This window comes from Podarcis cretensis (assembly GCF_951804945.1).
Source record: "Podarcis cretensis genome assembly, chromosome: 16".
NCBI classification, from domain to species: Eukaryota; Metazoa; Chordata; class Lepidosauria; order Squamata; family Lacertidae; genus Podarcis; species Podarcis cretensis.
The window spans coordinates 32,059,277-32,085,018 of record NC_137186.1 but is presented as its reverse complement, the minus strand read 5'-3'; the positions used below and the strand labels follow the sequence as shown (position 1 = coordinate 32,085,018).

Below are 25,742 nucleotides of genomic sequence, written 5' to 3'. Positions count from 1 at the left end.
ACACCCCTTGGTAGATCCTTGGTGGCAGATCCATCTTCCAAGGAGTGCATCACAACTGTAGCAGCAGCAGCAGCAGATGTGTTCCTTGGAGGCCAGATCTGCTGCCCTTGTGGATTCTGCCGCCCGAGGCGCTTTTCTCACCTTGCCTCTTGCATGGGCTGGCCCTGACGCTGAGCACCCACCCACCCCCCAAAAAAAACTTGAAAGAGAGGTAGTCCCTGTGCCAATGCAGTCAAACCTCGGTTGTCGAACATAATCCGTTCCAGAAGACCATTCGACTTCCGAAATGTTTGACAACCGAAAACTGAAAGCAGAAGCCTCGATTCAATAGGGAAACTCAAGACAGAAGCCGCGTAGCACATTCAGCTTCCAAAAATTGTTCAAAAACTGGAGCAGTTAATTCCAAGGTCCCGGCATCCAGGAGCTGAAACGTTCGACTACAGAGGCGTTTGAGAACCGAGGTTTGACTGTACCTTGTTTTAATTTTCTTCCTTAATTCCAGCTGCTTTTAGAATAAAACCTATTTGGAGTTTGTGGCGCCTCCCTTCCCCATTACCCCTATTAATTAACTCTTGCTTTTCTTTTTTTTAGGGCTAAAGTCCCGCCGCTTGTTTTGTTATTGTTATTATTATTTTTCCTCAACTAAAAAAGAAGAAGAAGAAGATGACGACTCAACAAACAGGATCTCATTAATTAACCATCACTGCCATTCAGATATGGAAAAGCCTTGGCGCTTGCGTCGGTGGAACCAACCAACCAGGCTGTAGATTCTCTATGGGGCAGGGACAGGGCGACGGACCATCAGCCAATCCCAGAGCAGCATGCCTTACAGCAGGGACCGTTCTGCTTTTTAAGAACCAATCACATTCCCGCCCAACATCACCCTGCCCTTTCCACACAGAAAGGCGCAAGACAATTTCTCCAAGCTTATGTCGGACAGGTTTGGTTCTTAGCTGACTCTTCTATGTGGATGGTGCCAAGTTATGAGTTGAAGGTCATGAGATGGGTAAGGAGAAGAAGAATGAGAAGTTTTTTAAAAAAGAGAAAGAATTCACATGTGGAAAGAAAAAGTGCAGAATATTCGGAGTATATCTTAGGTATAGTCATAAAAAAAACCTTAGCACTTTTTCCTTTCTTTATGAACTGTGATTTTTTTAAAGCAAGTTTTTTTTTGTGGCCTGTTGTTGAGGTTTTTATTCTTTGATCCAATGGAAATGCAGAATTGTGGAGCTGAGTTGGATGGATTTTGACGAAAGGAGAGAAAGAGTTGGGGGAAATCTTGGTGGACTGGCTTGGAAAGGTGGAAGCTGGAATTGACGTGGGCTGTATACTTTGCTTTTGAAGTAAATGATATCACACTGTGCTGCCTATATTATCATTAGTGTTCCATTCATCTGCCTTTTGACTTCTGTAATGGCTCTGTTTATACTTTCCAAACATATAAATGATTCATTCAAGGTTTTTGCTGTCCTCCTTCGGGGGAAAAAAGTGATAATGACATCCCCTGACCACACAGACATGATTGACTTTCTGTTGTTGCTGATGAGTGCTTCTTAATTTTCTAGCCTGCTGGTGTTGAGTTGACGGCAACATGATGTCAGCATCGCGCTCCCCACCCACCAATAGATAATATTTAAAACTTTTGGAAAAAGTGGAATCTTCCTTGCAAGGAAGATGTTTCAAATGCATCATAAACTTCATATGTCTCTACTCTTTTTTGCTGGTAAAATGTTAATAATCTCCACCCATTGCTGGATCTCATGTATGATTTTGGCTAAGCTATTAACAGAGTGCTTCAAAGGGAACTATAATATGTTTCGAGCCACCCATGTGTGGATAGATTAGTTTGTAATTAATTAGGGTTGTACACTCGAGGAATGACGACATCTTATTTATGTGCAAAGCCTTATTACCTAGGATCGCTGTTGTTATGGGCTTTTGGCGAGATGTTTGCCATTGGTGCATATAACCATATCCCTAGTCCCGTGCATTGTGTACAATGATGCTTTGTGCTTTAACCACATTAATTTCTTTCGGGTTTGGTCTGTTGTAGAGAGAAAATGGAAGCAGAACCTTTAACCGTGCAGTGCTATGCACCCCCCTGAAAAGTAAGTCCCATTGAGGTCAATGTGTCTTACTCCTCAGAAATCAGGCATAGGATTGCACTCTGAATCTTCAATTCCACTTACTCCTGCCTACTTTCTCTCTCCCCCTTGTTGCTAAAATTAGTTGATTGCCATATTCACTTAAATGATGTGATTGGAAAGCACTTTTTGTTTTTGTTTTTTAAAAAATAATCCAGCAAATTTCATTGGGGGGGGGTCCTGCTGTTTCCTTTGTAATTTAAAATGAAGTTGGGGTGGGGTGGGGAGGGGAGGGGAGGGGAGAGAATAAAATTTAAAAAATGCTGTATTAGTTAAACATCTAACTTTTTGTAAAAAAAAATAATAATAATAGTAATAATAATAATAATAAAAATCCATAAAAAAGAAAGAAAGAAAGAAAGAAAAAGCAAGCATCAATAGCTTTGTATCTTCTGGAATATAAAGAAAATAAAATTTGACATGAATTACATATATAAATATATATCTCTATCTATATATTGTGCAGAAAATAGGTTGCCAAAACCGTGTGACATTTGTAGCAGGAAAGCATTTTGCAACAATTCAGGGAAAAGACTGGTGTCAGAAGCTATTTGGCAACTTGGCTGGTGCAGACACAAGCATGTACCTGCCCCTCTCTGCCCCCAGTCTCTCGCCCCCTAACCCATCACAGTCACATAACTGGGGTTACCTCTGAGTCTCTTTATGGAAGCAGAGGCACATGGCGCCAGTGACCTATAGGAGGGAGGCCCATGCTGGCCCAAAAGCTCTTTATTGGCCAAAGAACACATGACAGGTGGAGCCCTCTTTGGATTCTAACTGGAGACCTCTTTGCCTCCGTGATCTAAACAGTGAAGAGTGGAACAGGATCAGTATCTTTCTTGTTTCTAACAATGGTGCTCTTTTCATACTTCTACTCTTGATAAGTGAAGACCCTTTTAACCGGGCTGTACATTTTTATATCATCTATATACGAATCGTATGTAATTCCTCTTTTCTTTTTCTTTTTTGTATACAAAGGGTTTTTTGTTTTGTTTTGTGTTTTTTTAAAAAAAGAAAAGAAAAGCTCGTCTGCAAGTTGTAACTAATTGAGTCTGCTGCTCTGTAGTTTTATTAGACCCCCCCCCTGCAAGCGAATCGTCTCTGTCACCCTGGCTTCAGTCTATGCTCTGGTCCTGCCTTTTATTTACCAAAAGAAATGGGAGTCAGATTGCTACTTGGGTGGTTGGGTGGGATGGGGGTATAAATCTCCCCCATTTGTTCACTGGCCTTTCTGACGATCATGCGGCTGCCCTTTTCCTGCTGACTGTCCCAAAGATCTCTTGAGCCTTCCACGAACATAGGAAACTGCTTTATACTGAGTCAGACCCACTGGTCCATCCAACTCAGTACTGTCGACACAGACAGGCAGCAGCTCTCTGAGCTTTCAGAGAAGGAGCCCCCTCCTAGCCCTACCTGGAGATGCTGGAGAATGAATCTGGGGCCTTCTGCATGCAAAGCAGGTGTTCTACCACTAAGCTATGCCTCTTCAAATATTTTGAGGCAGAGAGATCCATAATCCGAAGGTCTAATTTCCACTGGGAGGTTAATATAGGCAGGAAGAAATGGCCAGGGAGGGGAAGGGGAAGATGACCGGCAACAGGGACGCCTGGAATGCGGAAGCAAGCAATGGATTGCGGAATGGAATGCAGAAGCAAGCAATTGGCACAAGCTTTCCCAGGGCTATGTGCTCAGTGGGTGAAATGTGTGTGGGGGGGGGAGCAGAGCTACTAAGTTTTCATTAGCCAGAGGGAAAGCTTCATTCTTCTGCTCAGTTCTGGTAGTTCATTGGACCTGCTACCTATGGATTGCAAAACCACAATAAATGGTACAATGCAAGCAAATTTGCATCCTTAATCTGCATAATTGATTTTGGCTGCCACATTCGGCTCCGTTCGCTATATGTGTGTGTGTGTGTGCGCGTCTAATCACATATACCCTGCCTAGACATTTAATCCTTCTCAAGGGCTCTGGAGAGTTTCACTTCTGCAAGGCACTTGGAGGATTAATAGCCTAGTTTTTGGAACCATGATAAAATGCTTATACAGAATCAGACCAGTGGTCGGCCTGTCCCTGAATTGACTTGTGAATATTCGAGCAGGGGGCGCTCACTCATGATCGCAGGCAGGGTCCATTTGAGCATAGCTCAGTTTGTGGCCAGCGGTAGTCTCAACCTTGCAAGATGCCACCATCCCCTTCTGCTTTGGTCAAGCAGTGCAGTGGACATTCTGAGATTAAAATGCTGGCAAGGGATTGGCCCTTTTTCAAGGGTGGTAAGAATGCTCAATCAACTGTATTGTTGAATCTTGTTGTCAGTGGCTCTCCATGGTTTCATGCTTCTTGGTCCTGCTAGCCAAGCTGGATGTGCTAGGGATCAGTCTTGGAACTTTCAGCTTTCAACACATGTGTTCTACCTGTGAGTTAGGGCCCCTCTCCAAAAGGCATTCTCCAACCCAAAGACCATTCAGGCAGTTTCAGGATTCCCTTGAGTCAAATTGCAAGCCATATAACTCATTTGAAACCTAGTTACAGGTAGGCAGCCGTGTTGGTCTGCCGTAGTCGAAACAAAATAATTATTTCCCCTTCCAGTAGCACCTAATTTAGTTATTGGTATGAGCTTTTGTGTGCATGCACACTGAAGAAGTGTTTATGCACACGAAAGTTCATACCAATAGCTAACTTAGTTGGTCTCTAAGGTGCTACTGGAAGGGGAAAAAATTATTTTGTTTCATTTGAAACCTGTGCTCTTAAGCATCATAAATCTAGGCTTGCCATTTGTCATGAAAATTCCTGACAGGTCCTTGTTTTCGGGTGTAAAAATGGCATCGGGGGAAACCCGGGGGGGGTGAAGCTTAACAATTTGGGGGTCTTCCTAAAAAAACAACTCAACAGGTGCCGGGAATTTTTGAAATATGGCAACCCTACCTAAACCAGATCGAAAACATCAGTGTGGGGGAATCTTTGGCCTTCCGAATATTGCTGAACTACAACTCCCTTTGCCCCTTGCAAGCAAGACCAATGGCCAGGGATCATGGGAGTTGTAGTTCAGCAATATCTGGAAGGCCAAAGGTTTCCCACACCACCTCTGCACAAAACACATCACTGATGTTGTAGTCTGAGCCAGGATGAACACTTAACAATGCCATTGGGCCAGCAGTGTCTATAAGGACCCAAATGAAAGGACATTTGAAAAGTCAGGTGGTGATCCAAAAGGATTCGTCTATCATTCAGGAGACCTCGCCAGGGAGCAAACTGGCTGCTAGGATCACTTGCTCCTCACCCACGGGGCCTGTTTCTTAGTATTTGTATTGGCTGTCTGTCCCTTTAGTACTCCAAAGCTTCTTGTAGCTGATCCTCACCAATATTAGCTGTCCATGAGATGTAAAACTGACGGAGAGAACCTTGGCAATGTGTGTCAGGGCTGTCAATAGGAGTCTAGGTGGCTCCTCCTTCCGTGTTCTGTCTAGTGGCAATTTTTACTCTGCTTGTACGTAGCAATAAGTAGGCATTTAATAGGTCAGTTGTAGGAATCTTAGTCAGCACTGCTACCTTTCCATGGGCAGTGACAAAAAAACCACAATCTCCACCCCTTTTGTTAACCCTTCTATTGTGAATGCCACCACCTGCTGGCTTTGAATGCTCAAAATAGAGACTCCTAATTCAGGAGCTGCAGCTTCTTCTTTCCAGATGCATTGTGGCCAGTTAGAGGGCGTAGGGAGAAGGAACTATCTGTGGCCCTTCAGATATAGTTGAAAATGGACAAATCGTGTCAGTTTCGATTTCTCTCCATTTCTCCTTTCCCCACACTTTAAGTTCAGCTCTTCACATTTCCACATCAGTTTGCATTTTTTAAAAAAGTTACCATCAGCATTTTACTGCAAATTTCTCCCAGTGTACTCATTTTTGTATGCAATTTTGCCTAATGCACTCGGGTTTTTTTGCAAGACAGTTCCCCCTAATGTCATGTTTGCATATTGTTTCGGAAAGCGTGAATAAAGTAGGTTCGCCTTTAAATGCAAACCGGATCCAATTTCTCCCCCTAGATATGATTGGACTACAGTTCCCATTGTCCATGGCTATTTGGGTATGCTGGCTGGTGCTGATGGGAGTTGAAGTCTCTTGCCCTTAGGTAAAGCTATGTCCGTTGTGGCCTGCACATCTCCAGAGCAGTTTGCTGTGGGGCTAGATTGATGTTGGTTCTTGTTTAGCAGTTCTCTGTGGTCCCTTCTTCATTGCTCCTGCTTGCATCATGGGCATCCTCTCTGATCCATGGCAGAGTTTGAATCTCCTTGATTCCCCTACCCCCTGGATAGCAAAGGCAAGATAAATTACACCACATGTGCAAATATATGAAAAGGTGCTTATGTCATATGCTGTGCGGAGCTGACCTAATAGTATTTTCTTGGCCCAGCATTGTTTTGACCCAGCCCTGCCTGTGGCACACTCTTTGGCTGTTGTGTTATGCTGCTGTTTCACACAATTGCCAGTGTAGTAGCCTTCCTTGTTTACCCAGGCAGGCAACAGTAGGTCAGGGTTCTCCTAGCCTCCTTGCCCTACATATGGGCTTTTATGTCGGGATTTGATTGGCCACTGTAGGAAATGGGGTGCTGGTGTAGCTCAAGAGTAGCCAGAAGTTGCTGGACCACAATTCTCATCATCCCTGACTATTGGCCATGCAGGCTGTGATGGAGCAGAAATCTCATCTGGACTACCCATTGGACTAGATGGGTATGCTTCTGGATACCATTTGCTGGGAATCACAAGCGAGGAGAATGCTGTTATGCTCAGCTCCTGCCTTCAGGCTTCCCATAAGTTTCTATGAGAATAGGATGTTGGAGGAGATGGACCACTAGCCTGGTGCTGCAGAGCTACTGCTGCTGTTGTACTTCTTAGGATCTTTGGTCTAACTCAACAAGGTTCTTCTTAAGTTCTTAACTGTCATGGCTCAGTTTTGGCACTGCGGGACTCTCGTTCTATTGGCCTTCGGTCACAAGAGACAGGCCTGGGTTGAATTTATTGTGCCAAATTTCCGGATTAAGCCAACCTGTTCCATCAGTCTGAGCCACCATCCCTGTTCTGTTAGTGATGGATGGAGTTGGTGGGATAATGGGATAATGCTCTGGACCAATAACAGAACAGGAAGGAGAATCTGTGGTCCTCCAGATGTGGCTGGACTATATCCTCCCTGAACATTGAACATTGGTCATGGTGGCTGGGACTGATGGGAGTTTGAGTCCAACAGCACCTGGAGGGCAATAAGTTTCCCATCTCTGGTTTAAAGGTGGCACAGAACACAACGGTCCGATGCTTGACCCATGAGATCACGGCATGCTAATGCTGATGGAATATGAGCTGCTCGTGGATGCCAGGCATAGCCATTTCATCTCATTCAAGCAAAGCTTCTGCACCTGAGACCACTAGGATGCTCAATGCAACCCTTTGTCACTCCTTGGCTCCATTTGGGCAGTATCAGATAAGACTAAAGATACCAAAGAGAGGCAGGTGTATTGGTAAGACCTGTGTGGAATAAGCTGGGGCAACGGGATGTGGAATGTGTGGCCCAACCATGATAGTGTGTGTGTATACTCAGTTTGGCCAAACTACCGCATTTGGGCAGAGGATGCTGTCTGTGTTCCCAGAACTCTTGTAGGTAGTTTTGGACAAGGATACCTCAGAAATCTATAAGCAGATAGATGGTTCCCAGACGGTTTGAGTGAGACAGTGGTTGATGGAACGAAGTGTTATGGTTTCAAAAGGCAGCCACATCACGGCTTCTCTAAAGATCATACCTGGAAGATTATCAATGCTAGAGCTGACCCCAAAGGACCTTTCAACTTTTGACTTGAAAGTGAATTGAGGAGGGAGAGAAAGTTTCAATGACACCCACCTAATTCAGCTTTTTGTTGTTGCTATCTCCTGTTGCATTACCTTGGCGTTGATGGAGTCCCTGCTACTAGTTGGCATTAAAAAAAAAATCACCCACAAGGCTATGAAGTGAGAGGTCAGGAAACGTTTGTCCTCGCTCTGATTGGCCTTTGTGACAATTCTAGGTCCTTAAGTACAGTGGTGGAGCTTTACGCGGGGGGTGGGGGGGTGGAGAGCAGGCAGGGGTGTGACTGGCACACGTCCCGGGGTGTGTGGCATGGTGCAGCGCATGTCCCAGGGGCATGGCACGCTGCCTGCAGGGGCGTGGCATGCGTCCTGGGGGCATGGTGCACCACCTGCGGGGGGCATGGTGCCCAGCGGGGGGGCAGCCGTGATGGCACCCCACCGGGATCGTGCCGCCGGGGGCGATGCGCTCCCCCCGCATCCCTGTTCCTCCGCCAGTGCTTAAGTAGCAGCAACATGAAGTAATCTGAGTGAGGGCAGTGCTTCATTTCCTGGCTGGTGCATTGTGGGTCAAGGATAGGACTCCCCCTCCAGCAGCTGGGGATACTGTCAACACTGCTGGTGATCCACACACTATTGACCCCTGCTCATGCCCCCTCAAAATCAGTGAAACCTCCTCCAAAGAACAAAACAACAAAACTTTACAGCCTGAAAAAAGGGTGGCAAACTTACGTTGGGGCATTTGAGTCCAGCACTCACCAACACCCATAAACCACAATGTGTGTTTCCACTTACCTGATTTGGGACTATTGTATATTAAATTACGCTCAGGGCAGACTTCCTTGACTTGGTGCCCTCCAGCTGTTGCTGGACTCCAGCTCCCATCAGCCCCAGTCAGAAATGGTCAGAAATTTTGGGAGCTGTAGTCCAGCAACATCTGGGTGGCATTAGTATGGGAAAGGCCGAGGCATATGAGAAGGTTTAGCAGCACCCCAACCCTGTTGGAGGCGGTAATGCCTTTGAACAGCAGTTGCTAGAAACCACAGGAAGGGAGAGGGTTCTTGTGCTGGGCTCCTGCTTGCAGATTTCTCACAGACATCTGGTTGGCTGCTGTGGGAACAGGATGCTGGACCAGTTGCACCACTGGCCTGATCCAGAAGGCTCTTCTTGTGTTTTTACGTTCTCAAGATGAGTGCATTCTGTTCCTGTTACCTTGTTAAATCAGAACCAGTGTGCAGACACACCTGGTGATTGCTGCCTCTCGTTCTTCACATGAAGATCTCTGCTAAGCCTCTGTCGAAAAGCATTGTGTCGCAAGGCAGAAGGAGACCTCTGCCTGTTGCATATGATGTATTGTGGCTCTTTCATCTCAACAAACAGTGCAACCCCAACCATACCAGCTCAGAAATACCCCCACCTCCCGCAAAAGCCAGCAAGAACCACACGCTCTTTATAGGGAGTGCGGCTCTTGCGGGTTTTTTCCCGCCTGCATTCGCTCCATAAGGCGCACACACATTTCCCCTTACTTTTTAGGAGGGAAAAAGTGCGTCTTACGGAGCGGAAAATACGGTAAGTCCTATTGACAATCGGGCTTACTGCTAGGTAAGAACTGCAGCCTTTGCCACTCTCGGATCTCTTGTACACCCAGAGTTCCGGTAGCAAAACGAGGTGGTAGAATCTCTGAGCAAAGAGTGGACAGGACCACCTCAAACTGTAGTCACCGCTATTCTGTTGATATGCTGGTGCTTGGGTAAGTGGATCACATGGATTTGCCATGTAAGCAGAAATTGAGGACATCCGGTGGAAAGATTGAGGCCCGAGTTACTGTATTTTTCGCTCAATAAGACGCACCAGGGGACGCAGGTGGCGCTGTGGGTTAAAGCCTCAGCGCCTAGGACTTGCCGATCGAAAGGTCGGCGGTTCGAATCCCTGTGGCGGGGTGCGCTCCCGCTGCTCGGTCCCAGCGCCTGCCAACCTAGCAGTTCGAAAGCACCTCCGGGTGCAAGTAGATAAATAGGGACCGCTTACCAGCGGGAAGGTAAACGGCGTTTCCGTGTGCGGCTCTGGCTCTGGCTCTGGCCAGAGCAGCGATGTCACGCTGGCCACGTGACCCGGAAGTGTCTCCGGACAGCGCTGGCCCCTGGCCTCTTAAGTGAGATGGGCGCACAACCTCAGAGTCTGTCAAGACTGGCCCGTACGGGCAGGGGTACCTTTACCTTTACCTTTAAGACGCACCAGACCATAAGAAGCAACTAGTTTTTGGAGGAGGAAAACAAGAAAAAAAATATTCTGAATCTCAGAAGCCAGAACAGCAAGAGGGATTGCTGCACAGTGAAAGCAGCGATCCCTTTTGCTGTTTTGGCTTCTGGGATAGCTGCGTAGCTTGCATTTGCTCCATAAGACGCACACACATTTCCCCTTACTTTTTAGGAGGGGAAAAGTGAGTCTTATAGAGCAAAAAATACGGTAACTGTTCCAAGGAAACCCAAGCATTTCAACCCAAAAAGGTTATAAGGGCAAGCAAAACAAGGAAAATACACTAATGCTTGCATGTCAGATATGGGAGGTCATTTAGCCCAGAGTTCTTCAACATCTGGGCCCTCAGATGTTGCTCAACTTCAGCTCCCTTCATCCCTGACCTATGGCTAAGCTAGCTGGGGATGGTGGGAGTTGTAGTCAAAAAGAATCCGTGGACTCCAGATGTCAAAGAACACTGATCCATTCCAAGCTCCAGCTCATGCACGGAATTTATGGCTCTGGCGCCAGAGGTGGATTTACGGCAGGACAACCAGTTCTGTCGCACTGGGTGCCAAGCCTAGGGGGCATTTCAAGGCGTCACAGCTATGATGTAGTGAATTGAGCAGAATGGAAGACAAGAGACATGTTTGTGTGTGCCAAATTGTGGCCTTGCACGGGGACCGCTGACTTTTGAAAGACCCAGGGCCACCTCTGCCAGCATCTCTGATAGGTAGACCTTCCAGCCTCTTCTTCCAGCAAAGGTAGAAAGTTTCTGGCCCAACCTGCTCACTCGTTTCTAACTCGCAGGAAGTGTGTTTGTTTGACACAGACGAACGTCGCCAACATTCATTGTCAGGGGTAGCCATGTTGAGGGACTGCAGTGCCCATCGTCCCTGACCATGCTACATGCAGCGAGTTGTGAAGCAATGAGCGCATTGGTGCACGTGTGTGTCAACTGGACCTTAGTGGCGTGCCTCAGCAATGTCCCTTTGCGGCCAGCACCTTTGCAGCCCAATTCATGCCTCTGAGGGGCATCTGCCACAATAACACCCCCCACACAGGGGAATCTCTTTAAATCGCCACCCGGCCGTTTGGGCTTTTGTGTCTTTGGAACGTAAGACGAGGGGTGCGCTAAGCACTTTTGGGGGTAGGCAGCTGTAGCCCCAGACTTTTAAGTGGATGTAAGATCGTTGTGTCGCAGGGGGGCAGGAGCATGTGGATCCCACAAATCCAGTGGAGGCCGCTTTCAACCCCAGCAAGTTCCTGGCGAATTAGTAGCCAATGTGTTTGTAAACAATCATGTGCCTTAAAATTTTCTCACGGTGGGGTGGGGTGGGAAGGAAATAACCCAAACCCTTAAAAAGAGTGGAATTTAAAGAGAGAGAAAGAAAAGACAATTAAAACCAACAATGTGTGCTTCTGTACTCTTCCTCAAGGTGGTCGCTCTGGTTTAGACTGGGGGAGGGCGGTCGCAGGGCTGGGGCCGGGGAGTCCTTTTGCATTGTATTTAAACTGTACTATAAACAGACTGGTTTGGTTTTAAGATTCAAGAAAGGGAGGGGTGGGGGTGGATTATACGCTTTACAGAACCAATGTTTAACATAACCCGAATGTATTGATATTATTCTAGGAACTTTCCGTAACACAGACAAGTAGAATGCTTGTTGGAAGCAGGTGTGTAGGTTAACAATTTGGTGTGTTTTCAATAAACAATGCCTGGAACGAATTCCTGTGTTCTCTGTTATTTTGCTTTTGGTCTGCGCGAAATCTTTGGCCTCGGATGCCTGTAGTGATTGGTGGGACAGCATCTCTTCTGGTGTCGCTAGCTAAGGAGTGGGCAAATCTGTCCATTCCAGTTTCTCCAGTCTTAAGCAAAGTTCTCCACATTACCACCCCCATCTGGGTTTTCATTTTAAAGCCCTCATGAGAATTCATCAGCATTTTAGTGCGAATTTCTCCTCAGAGACATTTTTTTTTAATGCAACTTTGCCTAATAATAGTAATTTTTGTATGTTACGCTCACAGATATATGCATTGTTATGTACACTGCTGTAACCCCTTTATTCCTTTGTTCCATTGTTTATTTCCTACAAGTTCCTGTTTGCTTTTCTTTTCTTTTTACCCTACCCAGTTTGAAAGAACATGACCTTAGTGAGAAATGACTTAACTAGCTGTCTTGTATGTTTCCCGAATCATGAGTTTACCTTTGGAAGAAGATTATATTATGTGTACAAACCATTCTTTCATACCAGATATTATTATATAAATTTAATTAATAAATAAAATAATATTTGCTGGTGGGACAGGATTAGTGTGCTGATATTTACATTAAGTATTAGGTCGTGAGAACTTTTATTCATCCCTTCCAGGTTACGTTTAAGATAAAGACCAATACCAAGGTCAAAATTGTTCCAGGTTGTGGAGTCTTTTTTTATACCAAGTTATGCCATGATCCACAGAAATAAGCCATAGAAAAAGTTGAGATTGGCACATCATGATATGCTTGCTGAACATCTTCAATGTTCTGCTCCACTGGAGGGTTTTTTCCAGGGTTTCCCCCCTCTTCCCAGGTGGACTAAAATGCCCATAAGCCATAGATGCTGCCTGAGAGCTATGGAAGTGAAATAAATTGCAGTATTTCTGCATCTTGACCTTTTCCAGCTGTCAGAACGGCTTCATTCGGAGCCCATCACAGCCTGAGCATATTGGAGAATGGAGTCCCAAAGGTCAAAGGTTATCCTGGGAATCACAAGCATGAAATATAAGGGCCCTAACCTTATATTAGGGGTGGGGATCTAACAGAATCAGCCGTGTGCTCCAAAAGTAGTCACTGGAGTAGCTTTGGTTTCTCTTGTGAAGGGAAAACTTTTGTGTTTCAGAATTGTGTCTGAGTCGTGGCTTGCATTTCCTTTCAGGATTTGTTCACAATTTGGTCACAACAGCACTATTTAGAACACTGAGGTGCCACTTGTAAGAGTCATGGCTTCTCCCAAAGAACCTTGGGAACTATAGTTTGTAAAGGGTGCTGAGGGTTGCGTGGCGAGTTCCCGCCTCCCCCAGAGGAAACAACGACACGTGACACCAGTATTAAGGTTGATGGGCTAAAAATGGCCAAAACTTTCTTGGTTACAAGTAATGAGCGGCATGAAAGGGACGCAGGTGGTGCTGTGGGTTAAACCACAGAGCCTAGGATTTGCCGACTAGAAGGTCGGCGGTTCGAATCCCCGCGACGGGGTGAGCTCCCATTGCTCGGTCCCTGCTCCTGCCAACCTAGCAGTTCGAAAGCACGTCAAAGTACAAGTAAATAAATAGGTACCGCTCCGGCGGGAAGGTAAACAGTGTTTTTGTGCGCTGCTCTGGTTTGCCAGAAGCGGCTTAGTCATGCTGGCCACATGACCCGGAAGCTGTACGCCGGCTCCCTCGACCAGTAAAGCGAGATGAGCGCCACAACCCCAGAGTCGGTCACGACTGAACCTAATGGTCAGGGGTCCCATTACCTTTTAATGAGCGGTATTGGCTTAGGCATTGGTCCTAACTGTCTATCCGGCTTCAGCCTGCATGCTTGAAGACCAGCAAGGGTTAACCACCAGTAGAGGGAGTCCTGCTGATGCACATCACCTAGGAGCTCCCCCGGGGTCACTGCTCGGGAGTGTGCCTTGGGCTCTCACCTCCATAGGCTTCGGACAGGGCCACGCCCCCCAGAATCCTTTAACGGACCAGCCTTCAATATCTAGGGAAGTGATGGCACATCCTCCCCACTCTCATCTGCATAACAATACCCCTTACCAACCGGAGTGTAGAAGCGGCCAAAGAGGGAGATCCCCCAGCTGCACCAGAGTTAAATAGCGCTAGCCACACCCACCCACCCAGCTGATTGGCTGGCCGGGCGATGACACGACCGGGAGTTCCCTCAATCGCGCGGAGGCTGCAAACCAGCCCCCGCGCATGTGGGCTGGGCGTGAAGCCCGCAACCCCACTTCCTCTCTAGTTCGGAAGTGGCTTTGCTAGAAGACACCCTACTACACCCCCTCACATAGCTACAATTCCCAGAGTGGCTCAACAATCAACCACTCTTCCTAGGGAACTCTGGGAATTGTAGGTCCTCATGACACTTGGTGCACCTTTAACAAACTGTGACTCCCAAGATTCTTTGGGAGAGGGAATGGCTGTTTAAAGTGATATGGAACTGTTTTAAATGTAGAGTGCAAATGGGGGGGGGCGGGTCTTTGACTGCATCCCTCTTGTTACTGTGCAGCAATTTGAATAAATGCAGTTGACAGATGTAAAAGCTGAGGTGGTTAGCAGACAACAGGAAAGGAGCTTTAAAAGATATACAAGTGGTGACCATGTCATGCAGGGATTCCGTTACGCCATGCCCCCATTCCACCCTGTTGTGCCCTCTTCCAGATCGCGTGTCCACTGGGAGTGCCGAAAATGGTCGCCACCTGTATTCCAATATGCAACTGCCGAATCAGAATTCATCAGGAAGTTTGATTCTGTCCATTTGGGCAATGCCTGGATTGAACGCTGGGAAAACATCAGCTAACTGGATGCTGCTTTGTATTGAACATTGGACTATTAAGAGGAACTCTTGCAGGCCCAACTTACAGATGGAATAGTTGGAAGGCACTGTTACTTATCTCTTTCTTTCTCTTTATTCTTCTCTCTCTGCTTGCTTTCTTCGTTTTCATTCTTTCTTTCTTCTTGTCTTGTTTCTGTTTTTTATTGTCCATTGAAAAGTTTTAATAATAGTAATAATAATAATTTTATTATTTATACCCCGCCCATCTGGCTGCGTCCCCCCAGCCACTCTGGGCGGCTTCCAACCAAACACTAAAATACAATAACCTATTAAACATTAAAAGCTTCCCTAAACAGGGCTGCCTTCAGATGTCTTATAAAAGTCTGGTAGTTGTTGTTCTCTTTGACATTTGGTGGGAGGGCGTTCTACAGGGTGGGTGCCACAACCGAGAAGGCCCTCTGCCTGGTTCCCTGTAACTTGGCTTCTCGCAGCAAGGGAACCGCCAGAAGGCCCTCAGCGCTGGACCTCAGTGTCCGGGCTGAACGATGGGGGTTCAGGTATACAGGACTGAGGCCGTTTAGGGCTTTAAAGGTCAGCACCAACATGCTGAATTGTGCTCAGAAACATACTGGGAGCCAATGCAGATCTCTCAGAACCAGTGTTATGTGGTCCCGGCGGCCGCTCCCAGTCACCAGTCTAGTTGCCGCATTCTGGATTAATTGTAGTTTCCGGGTCACCTTCAAAGGTAGCCCCACGTAGAGCGCATTGCAGTAGTCCAAGCGGGAGATAACTACAGCATGCACCACTCTGGCGAGACAGTCCGCAGACAGGCAGGTAGGGTCACAGCCTGCCTTGTTTATCGCAAAGTGCCAACACGGCAATTTAACCTGTATATCTCATTTTTTTTCTGTGCGTTTCACATTTCTTCTTTATGACTGCTGTTGTAATAAATAATCCTTCATAAAAGTGATTGCATTACATTCTTCATTAAATTATCTTTCCATTGATATATGATTTTATGGTATAACTCAGTGCTCTTTTTCTAAATAAATGTTTAGGCATACTCTCATTTTGACTCAACAAAATGACCACTGAGAGAAAATACAGTTCAAATTGGGGAAAATAAATACAGCGAATTTCTTCTCCTGTTAAATTCACAAAATGTTTAGGGGTATGAGCCCCCCCCCCCCCCTGCATTCCCACAGGGAAAAAAAAAAGCACTGGTACTACTCCAAAACAGAGTGGTGTTATGAGCCATGAAACCTCGGAAATATATTTTTTTCCAGAAGGTTCCACAGTTCTGGACTCTAGTGTACACTGGAGGGCTGTACTAAGAGCCACCCTCTCCCAATTTTTAATATGAGATAATAATTATTGTCTGTGTGCGCACATACAAATCAATATAAATAAATAAATAAATAAATAAATAAATAAATAAATAAATAAACCCAGCGAACGTGATCCATGTGGGATGCACGTTTGCAACCCGCAGCGGAGCGTCTGCGCACATGCGGGTTGCAATTTGGCACTTCTGCGCATGCGTGACAGCCAAAACCCAGAAGTAACCCGTTCCAGTACTTCCAGGTTTCGTTGGGTGCATAACCCGAAAAAACGCAAGCTGAAGTGGCTGTAACCCAAGGTATGACTGTATCTGATTTTGCCGGATGCCTGGACTGGACACCCACTCTTCCTCCTGTTCGGAACAGGAGGAGCAAAGAGCTTTTCAGCGTAAGCAAATGCAGCCATATGCTTATGTACTGCAGGGGTGTCTTGTCTACACTGGTGGAGGTATGTTTTGTGGTCCTCTTTTTCTGCTGCTTTTAATATGGCAGCCATTTTGTCTTTTGCCACACACCTGGCAGCAGCCATTATGTAGTTATGCCACACCTCCATGGCAGCCATCTTCTGAGCAGCAACTCCAGCATCTTTTCAAAATTCCTCATTTGCCCACAGGCCCCAAAAGGCTGGCGACTCCTGTTCCGATAATCGTTGGAGGCCCTCTTGGTTGCTAGCACCCCATCTAGGGAATTCTTCCCCCAAGGAATGCTCACCTGGTCCCACCTGCTATCTTTTCAATGATTGGCAAATAATTAAAAAAAAAATTGTCAGAGTTTTAATTCTTAACCAATTATGGGGTTCCCTCCCCCCTCAGTGGCTGTTCTTCATCTTGCTTATAAATTTTAGTCCGTTTATGATTGTTATATTATGTACCAGTCGTTACTACTGTGTGTGTATATGTACCCTCAGGGATAGGCGCATCTTTAAAGGCAGCATGGAAAGAAATGAAACAAGTGCGTCTGCAATAACGTCGATAATTTATAAAAGAGTACAGGCATGAGTGATGCAAGAATGGCAAATTACACAAATGGTTCTCTTTGAGTGGGTGGGTAAATCTATTTTTTATTTATAAATCTGAATTATATACACCCTTTGGGACCTGCAACAGGGAGTACACAGCCAGGGGATTTATTGAAAGCTCTGAGGAGATACATCATCACTCTCTCTGCTTTGGTCCCTCTCACCTTGGAAAGTGAGGAAATCACTCAGCAATTTTACAGTGCAGAACACAAACGACAGCTCAACAAATGGGAGCACGGCTATCAACCGCAGCAACATGAATTTCCCACGGATCATTCCGGAAGGATTCCCTTGGTTTACAAGCAATGCCCAAAGAGATAAAAGTGAAGAACAGCTACACCTCCATCAGGGTCTTTGTCATCTGCACATTCTTGGCCTTTAGTAGAAAGAAGCGGCTTCTCTTTCTGCAATTACTACAACGTTGTAAGAATTCATAGAATCAAAGAGAGTTGGAAGGGACCCTGAAGGTCATCGTCAATCAGTTCAGACGAAGGACCCACCATAAATTCAAGCATTTATTTTTTCATGTAATCTGTTTACAAGGCAGCAGTATAACCTCTCCTCAGATGTCGCTGGGCTGCAGCTGCCATCTTCCCTGACCATTGGGAATGCTGGCTGGGACTGGTGGGAGCTGGGAGGTCCTGACACCATTCAGAAGACCACCAGATACCCCATCCATGCACTACAGGGGAGGTAATTTTGTCCAAATTCCCTCAAAAATCTGTTCAGGAGGGTGGGGACAACAACAGTGTAAAGGTAAAGGTAAAGGTACCCCTGCCCGTATGGGCCAGTCTTGACAGACTCTAGGGTTGTGCGCTCATCTCACTTAAGAGGCCGGGAGCCAGCGCTGTCCGCAGACACTTCCGGGTCATGTGGCCAGCGTGACAAAGCTGCTCCGGCAAACCGGCACCAGAGCAGCACACGGAACGCCGTTTACCTTCCCGCTAGAAAGCGGTACCTATTTATCTACTTGCACTTAGGGGTGCTTTCGAACTGCTAGGTGGGCAGGAGCTGGGACTGAACGACGGCAGCTCACCCCGCCGCGGGGATTCGAACCGCCGACCATGCGATCGGCAAGTCCTAGGCACTGAGATTTTACCCACAGTGCCACTCGTGTCCCACAGTGTACGTGGCCCCAATTGGTATATGCTTAGTGGTATATCTTCAACCTAAGAAACCAACACTCTTTTTGACTTTTAAAACTGATAAGCAACAGGCAGTTTCAGGGTAAATGAGAAAACCATGAGCAGGAGGGTGAACCCTCAGCAATCATGTAATAGGGAGGGGAGAAGCTCTTAATAAAAGCATGCGCAGATGTGCTTATTTGTGCCCATTTCTTCTATGACACACTTTCTGTAACATTACATATTTGTCAACGTTCTTTTCATTAATGTACCCATTTTTGCACACACGCTTGCTGAATATATGCTATTTTTGACAAACTTCTTATCCCAAAATACAGATGTGCTTTTACACTTGCAAGACTGGATGTTTTGCCATCTGCAGTATTTGAGGGTTGATTCCAAAAGATCTCGCCTGAGAAATGTCTTTGCCCCTGTGGAGATGGCAGCACCGAAACAGCGGCACACGTCCTCCTGTCTTGTACTCTCTACAAAGACCTGAGGAACGAGATCATCACCCCACTAGTACTAACCATCCCAGGGCGCTCAACCACTGCCACAATGTCCTTTCTTCTATCAGATCAAAATGAGCAGATAACAGCAAAGGTTGCTAGGTTCATAGCAGGGGCAATCAGAATAAGGGACACTAACTGACGGCTGATTCAGGACTTTTAATTGTGCTCTTATACCAAATTTCCCTTTCTGCGTATACTGTAGTGCTTTACTGTTGCTATGGCCATTGGCTAATGCGAATAAAGTTTTATCTTATCTATCTTATGCTATTTTTGGTTGGTGTAAAAATGCAGAGAAGACTGGATTTTCGAAGAGAGCTGCGTTTTGAGGCTTCCAGCGGTCCAGTAAAAGTGTGGATTTGCTGAACCACTGGACCTGCCAAAGTACACCTTCCAGGTTGCCAGTCTATCCACATTCTAAAGGCTTTAGAGGAAGAAGCTCTTGTCAGGCAGTAGGAACCCAGTAGGGTTTCCGGGAGGGAGGGAACGGGGCCAAGTACAAGTGCTCTGACCTTCTACCTTCCACTGCTCTTTCAGTCAGCGCCCCCCAAACTTGTGGGATATGACCACATGAAGCTGAAAACTTTTTCTGTGCGTTGAGATTCTTAGTCTGTTTTCGAATCCAGGGTTCCAAAATGGGAAGGGGGAAAACATTGCCTTCCACATGTTGGAAGGCGACTAAAGTGACAGAAGGGGCTCCCATTTCTCCTTTCCAAAACCAGCAGGGGCAGGAAATGGACCAATTTGTAAGCTTAAATTGCACTGTGCATATATGGCTTGCAGCACAATGACTAGTCTTGTCACAGCCACTTCCAGCCCCTGCTGCTTCCTATGGAACAGACTCTGCCTCCCAGTTTGCAATTCTCATGTCGCTTCTGGCCGCTGCGAAAGAAGAAGATAGGTCTGACTGTTCATTGCTTTCCCCCATTCCCCCCCCCCCTAGAAATGCCCCTTTTATGTCTGTCTCCAAAGGCAATTTGGTCTTGTTTGGCTGAGAAACACAAAGCAAGCCACAGGGCTTTGGCATTGTTGGGTAAAAAGCAGAACATCCAATAGGTGAGGCCATCAATGAAAATGGTCATTCGCTAAAATGGAAATGTAACAAAACTGCCCATGGATCCTTAGCTGCCTAGCCTATTTATACACAAGGGGTTGTATCCTGCTAGGGTCTACTCTGGGTATACCCACTGAAATCAATGAACCTAGGTTGGCCATGTTCATTCATTTCAGTGGGTCTCAGTTGACCATAACAGAAGCTTCCTTGTTCTCCTGTTGACCTGCCTTCTTTGCAACTTCTTCTACTGTGACAAATTCGCTTTAACCACAAGCCCAAAACTACAGAAAGCTAACGCCGACCCACAGACAGGACTACAGTGTGTGCTCACACATACAAGCAGTGGCTTGACACTAAGGTTTTAACACTCTCACTCTCATCCCATGTAAACGGCCTTTTCCATTGCGTCCTCCACTTTCATGTACTCCAGGTGAGAGGGGTAGTTAGTGCAGTCAAAGTTTTTGTGGCTATGGATGTACTTGACGAAATCTGGAGCCCCCGGGTAGACGATGTTGTCCGCCAGAAGGATGGAGCCCTTCCTTAGGTAACCACATTCCTGAGAAAAGAGACAGGAGATAGACGATTAGCTCTCTCTTGAGAGTGGTCCTACCACTCTAAGGGAGGTCTTTACTTCATTTTGAAGAATCCCAGAAGTTCTTCAAGAAGATGTTCGGAAGATCTACCACATAAAAACGAGATTCCAAGGAATCTCTTGGACTTCCCTCCTCCCCTTTGTGGGTCCTATTGTTAATCATTTCCTCCCGCATCTTTTATATTAACCCAAATCTTTTACCTCTCCATTGTGTCCAAAATTCACCATTAAACTACAAGCGATATTCCAATCCTACTAATGATTTTAACTGTTTGCAATGGTCTTTAAGATAAGTTATAAATTTCCCTCATTCCTTATTAAGATTTTGGTCTTCCTGATTTCTGATTCTTTCCATCATTTCTGCCATTTCGGCATAATCCATCAACTTAATCTGCCATTCTTCGCTGGGAGGGGCTTCATCTTCTTTCCATCTCTTATCTAATATGGTTGGAAGTGGAAATGTGGAAGTTTGGAAGTGGGCTGGGCAAGTTTGTTTTGTTTCTACACTGGCTTGAACTGTACTTTTTGCATTACTTCCATTTGTTGTTCACTTTATGGCTTGAATGGGAGACCTGGCCAGACTTCTGTTGCCTCTAACTTCTGTGTTTTCTAGGCATTCTGTGATGATACCACCTTCCCTTTGCTGGGTGCGGGCAGGACCCCATTTTGTGGACCCCATTTTTAGCTCCATCAGTTTGACTGTTCTCCCACACCCTCCACCCCTGGTAGCTTCCTAAAATCTTGCTGTGCCCTTTACACCTGCTTCAAACTCTTTCACTGTTTTCATCCCCGTAGAAACCAATGAAAAACAAAGGTAATTTTCATTTGGAACTCGTTCATTTGAATTCCCATTTGTTTTCATAGCTAAAACAAATGGGACTCCTTAAATGAATGCAAGGCCCCTAACTGGCAAGCTGATAGCTTCTCCCTCTCAAAGGATGCAAGGCAGTCTACCTCAGCCCTCCCCAAGCTGGTGACGTCCAGATGTTTTTGACTCCAGGTGCTCTGAACTCCCATCGCCTTTGGTCTTTCAGAAGACCAAAATGAAAGACAAAATCTAGCAGGCTCTAGGCCGCATGAGAGTTCAGACCGCTGCGTGTGGTCCACACCAGGAATATGGAATCTCTTAATTTCCAGAGAGGCATCGCTCCAACTTACTTCGAGGAGGATGGTGTCGGGACAGTATCTTTCTTTCCAGTGGTCCAGAAAGACAAAATCGACCTTGTCCACCTGATATTTTTCCCTCAGCTGTGGGATGATGTCCTGAGAATGGCCCTCGATGATTGTGATCTGAAAGCAAAGAAGAGCTGTGTTACAGAGAGGTTCAGCGTCAGTACCCGCCTTCCTTGGGCAGCTTTTGGGGCCTCACTGAACTTGGGGGGGCACTGCTGACGTCTCTTCTGGAGCCCCCTTTAATCCCTCCTCCCTGACCTGGTACAGTGAGCAGCATCTAGTGGCTGGGTCCAGCGGCCATTTTAAATTTTCCACAGTGCCCCTAGGCCAGGCTTCCTCAAACTAGGCCCTCCAGATGTTTTGAGGCTACAGTTCCCATCATCTGACCACTGGCCCTGCTAGCTAGGGATCATGGGGATTGTAGGCCAAAAACATCTGGAGGGCTTAGTTTGAGGAAGCCTGCCCTAGGCAGTGTCTCTCTGGGCAATATGAGACATCAAAAGGGCAGCTAAAAAGGTAAAGGGGCCCCTGATCATTAGGTCCAGTCGTGGCCGACTCTGGGGTTGCGGCGCTCATCTCACTTTAGTGGCCAAGGGAGCTGGCGTACAGCTTCCGGGTCATGTGGCTAGCATGACTAAGCTGCTTCTGGCGAACCAGAGCAGCGCACGGAAACGCCGTTTACCTTCCCACCGGAGCGGTACCTATTTATCTACTTGCACTTTGACATGTTTCTGAACTGCTAGGTTGGCAGGAGCAGGGACCGAGCAACGGGAGCTCACCCCGTCATGGGGATTTGAACCGCCGACCTTCTGGTCAGCAAGCCCTAGGCTCTGTGGTTTAACCCACAGCGTCACCCGTGTCCCACAAAAAGGGCAGCTAGTGTGAGTTAAAATGGTGCCATTGTCTCTCGCCAACGCCAGGTAAACCCGCCAGGTCCCACCAAGAGAAGAGGAGGATCACAAGAGGCCACTTTGCCCCAGGCCCCAGAGCCAGTCCCAGATACAGAACCAAGATTGTATGCTATGGATAGACTGCGGAATGCTCTCCCCAAGGCTGACTCACCTGGGGCCACCTTTTATCTATTTTTAGACGCCAAGCAAAAACTTTTCTTTTAGCTCATAACTGGTAGGGTTTTAAGCACTTGTGGTTGTTTTTAGAGGGGTAGGTTATGAAAGACCTGCCTTTTATTGGCATACTTTTTAAACATTTCAGTGGCTCGTTTGAGTCATTTGTTGTCAGTAAAGCAACTAAGAAATTATTACAATAATAGCAATAGTCAGCTCTTCGTTTGAAGAGTTTCAAGTAGTTGTGGTTGATTTGCATAGATTTAGTGGCTTGTTTGAGTCACTTTCGGAAGTAAATCAACTAATAAATTAGTAATGATGATGATGATGATATGCTTTAGACGCTGAAAGCAGGAGGGCCAAAGTGGGTGGTCCACAGCTGAAAATTAAACTAAATCATTTTAACTGGACCTTGAATAAATGTGCAATTGATTGCTACTGTTTTGAAACTTACTGTGCTATTATCTTCCATAGCGGATTGTGCAAACCGCTGTTCTGAAGAATGCTTTTTATGGGGAACAACAACAACAACAATTTATTACTTATACCCCACCCATCTGGCTGGGCCTCCCCAGCCACTCTGGGTGGCTTCCAACAGGATATTAAAAACACAATAAAACATGAAACATTAAAAACTTCCCTAAAAGGGCTGCCTTCAGATATCTTCTAAAAGTCAGATAGTTGCTTATTTCCTTGACATCTGAGGGGAGGGCGTTCCACAGGGCGGGTGCCACTACTGAGAAGGCCCTCGCTTCTCACAGTGAGGGAACTGCCAGAAGGCCCTCGGAGCTGGACCTCAGTGTCCAGGCAGAATGAGGGGGTGGAGACGCTCCTTCAGGGGGCACTGGGGATGAGTTTATGAAGCCAAAGGGCAGTGGCCTGAAAAAGTTTGGAAACCATTGCAGTAGAGGCTGGTTTATTAGGGGGCACTGCCCTCAACCAGCCCCCATGCACCTGCCTCCTTATTTATAACGAATCCAAGAGGAGTAAGTTGGAGTGATGCCTCTGTCAGCTTCTTCCTCCTTCGTCTCAGTGTTACCCCTTGCAGAACTCAGCAGGGACAAAACTAGAATTGGTTGGCTCTGCTTGTCATTGCCTGCAGCGCCACCTACTGTTGGTCTCCCTGCCTTCTGCCCTATCAGTCCCATTGCGCACCAGCCACCAAAGCAGTTGAATTGCCCTGCTGTAAACAACAAAAAATGCTTCGGTCAAATACGACTTGGGGGGGTCACTTGGGTTTTGTGTGCGCATAATAAGCTGGCTTGGTTATTTCTTCCCCAAATGTTTTCTCTCTGTGTAGTTATAAAGTAGATGACCTTTGCTGGGAACTAGTGATTCTCTTGGCTTATGATCCGGGAAAGTTTATGAGGCTGCAATTGTTTCTTCTGTAAGGGCAAAATAATAAAGAGCAAGGCCTTTCCCAACAACTCAGCTCGGTCAAGGGTCACTCAGGGCCAAACTACCCCCCAGTCAAACCCAGATCTGCCCCAATCATCTGCAGGGATGGGGAACCTGTGGCTCTTCAGAAGTGGTGGACTACAACTCCCATCAGCCCTGGCCAGCATGGCCAATGGCCAGGAACGATGGGAGCCATAGTCCACCAAAGATCTGGAGAGCTACAGTTTCGCCATCCTTGATCACAAAACAGAGTGTGCGCTCCATTTCAGCAGCAAAACGGATATGTAGTCTAAGATAGGGTTACCAGATGTCCCCAGTTCCTGGAGATTTGCAAATCTGTCCCCAGACAAATTCTGTCCCCAGAATGTCCCCAGATTTGCAGATCTGTCCCCGGGAAACGTGGCAGCCTCAGCAGCCCGGAGCCAGACGGGTAGTGCAGTTGGCTCTGGCTGGCTTCAGGAGCTGCTCGCTGCCGTGGCACCTGCCATATTTCCTGCACCAAAGCAGCGAGCAGCTCCTGAAGCCAGCCAGAGCCAACTGCACTCTCAGGCTGGCCTCTCCTGGGCAACGGCCACCTGTCCGTGACTCCCGAGCCTCCCCTGATCTGTTAAAACAAAGGGGGAAGGAGGAAGGAGATCAGGAAGGGCTCGGGACTCACGGGTGGGCGGTGCACCGTTGCCCAGTTTTTAAAAAAAACTCTGGGCATTTATGTTTCACAGGCTGCGAAAGAAGGGCTTTGCACCTTTATACAATATGCATGTGTGCTTGGGACCAGGGTCATTTGCCTCAACATCCCCACTACTGACTCCCTGTTGCTACTCAGCTTCACACACAAAAAAAGTGTCCCTGGATTCATTGGAAAAAAATCTGGTAACCATAGTGCAGAAATCGTGCTTTAAATGTGTGTCGGATATGTTTCAAATGTATAGTTTGCGTCTTCCCTTTCCTACCTCATTCTGGCCTGGCATCCACCCACATCCTTAGGCAGGTCTACCAGGACTGATGGACAGATGCCCTGATTTCCAATCCAATAAGCACTGGGCCTGACATTTTAATTTCCAGCAGCACGGCTGGTGTGGAGGTCTGCCATCTAAATTTCCCACAATGCCCCAGAGCGTTGCCACCTATCAGGGATGCTGTGGGAGCGTTGGGAGGGACTTGGACCAGATGATCTTTGATCAACTCCACAATTCAATGGAATTAAAAACAACGACTCTCTCAGAGAGCCGCGACCACCATCCATTTGCTGCTGACAAACATTTCAGAGCTCTCTGTGTGCCGGATAGTACCTTCTCGCTGAGTCCAGCAATTTCGATGATCTCTCTGGCAATGGAGGCAAACTCAGGGTTGAATTCGATGGTAAGAAGACGGGCGTTTGGTTTCAAAAGGCGAGCGATCCTGATGGCCGAGTAGCCTACGTACGTTCCAAATTCCAAAGCGATGGTAGGATCTGCCTCTTCAACGGTCTTATCTAGGATCACACCTGGAAAAGGAGGGTGTTGACTTTAGCAGGGCTCGATTAATAGGCCTGGAGACCTGATAAGTTGACAGAAGAGCCCTAAAAACTGCCTTTTTTTCTTTTTTTCTAAATTACAGTAGAGGTGTCTGAGACAGGGTACCTGAGAGCAAGATCATATGTATAGATTTACCACTGAATAGCTATTGAGAATTTGGGACATGGTATACCCAGTGAAATTGACTAAGACAGTGAGAGACTGAGAGAGGGGGGAAACAGGCAGT

General features: G+C 46.7%; 2 protein-coding genes across 11 annotated transcripts in view; one reads left to right on the top strand and one right to left on the bottom strand.

Annotated features, from left to right (window-relative positions):
• ARVCF (ARVCF delta catenin family member) overlaps positions 1-2,284 on the top strand; it is a 331,955-nt gene extending 329,671 nt beyond the window's left edge. For all 10 annotated transcript variants that reach the window (XM_079956529.1, XM_079956526.1, XM_079956524.1 and 7 more), the window contains one exon: positions 592-2,284. Coding sequence is in view for 1 of the 10 variants with exons in the window: in XM_079956530.1 (XP_079812656.1) it covers positions 592-597 (6 nt within the window). In the remaining 9 variants the exon portion in view is untranslated. The remainder of the gene's footprint in view (positions 1-591) is intronic.
• A 17,834-nt stretch (positions 2,285-20,118) lies between these two features.
• Positions 20,119-25,742, bottom strand: part of COMT (catechol-O-methyltransferase) — a 29,270-nt gene continuing 23,646 nt past the window's right edge. The window contains exons 3-5 of the mRNA XM_079957161.1: positions 25,292-25,485; positions 21,526-21,657; positions 20,119-20,331 (exon numbers count right to left, since the gene is read on the bottom strand). Coding sequence (XP_079813287.1) covers positions 20,152-20,331; positions 21,526-21,657; positions 25,292-25,485 — 506 coding nt within the window. The 3' untranslated portion in view covers positions 20,119-20,151. The remainder of the gene's footprint in view (positions 20,332-21,525; positions 21,658-25,291; positions 25,486-25,742) is intronic.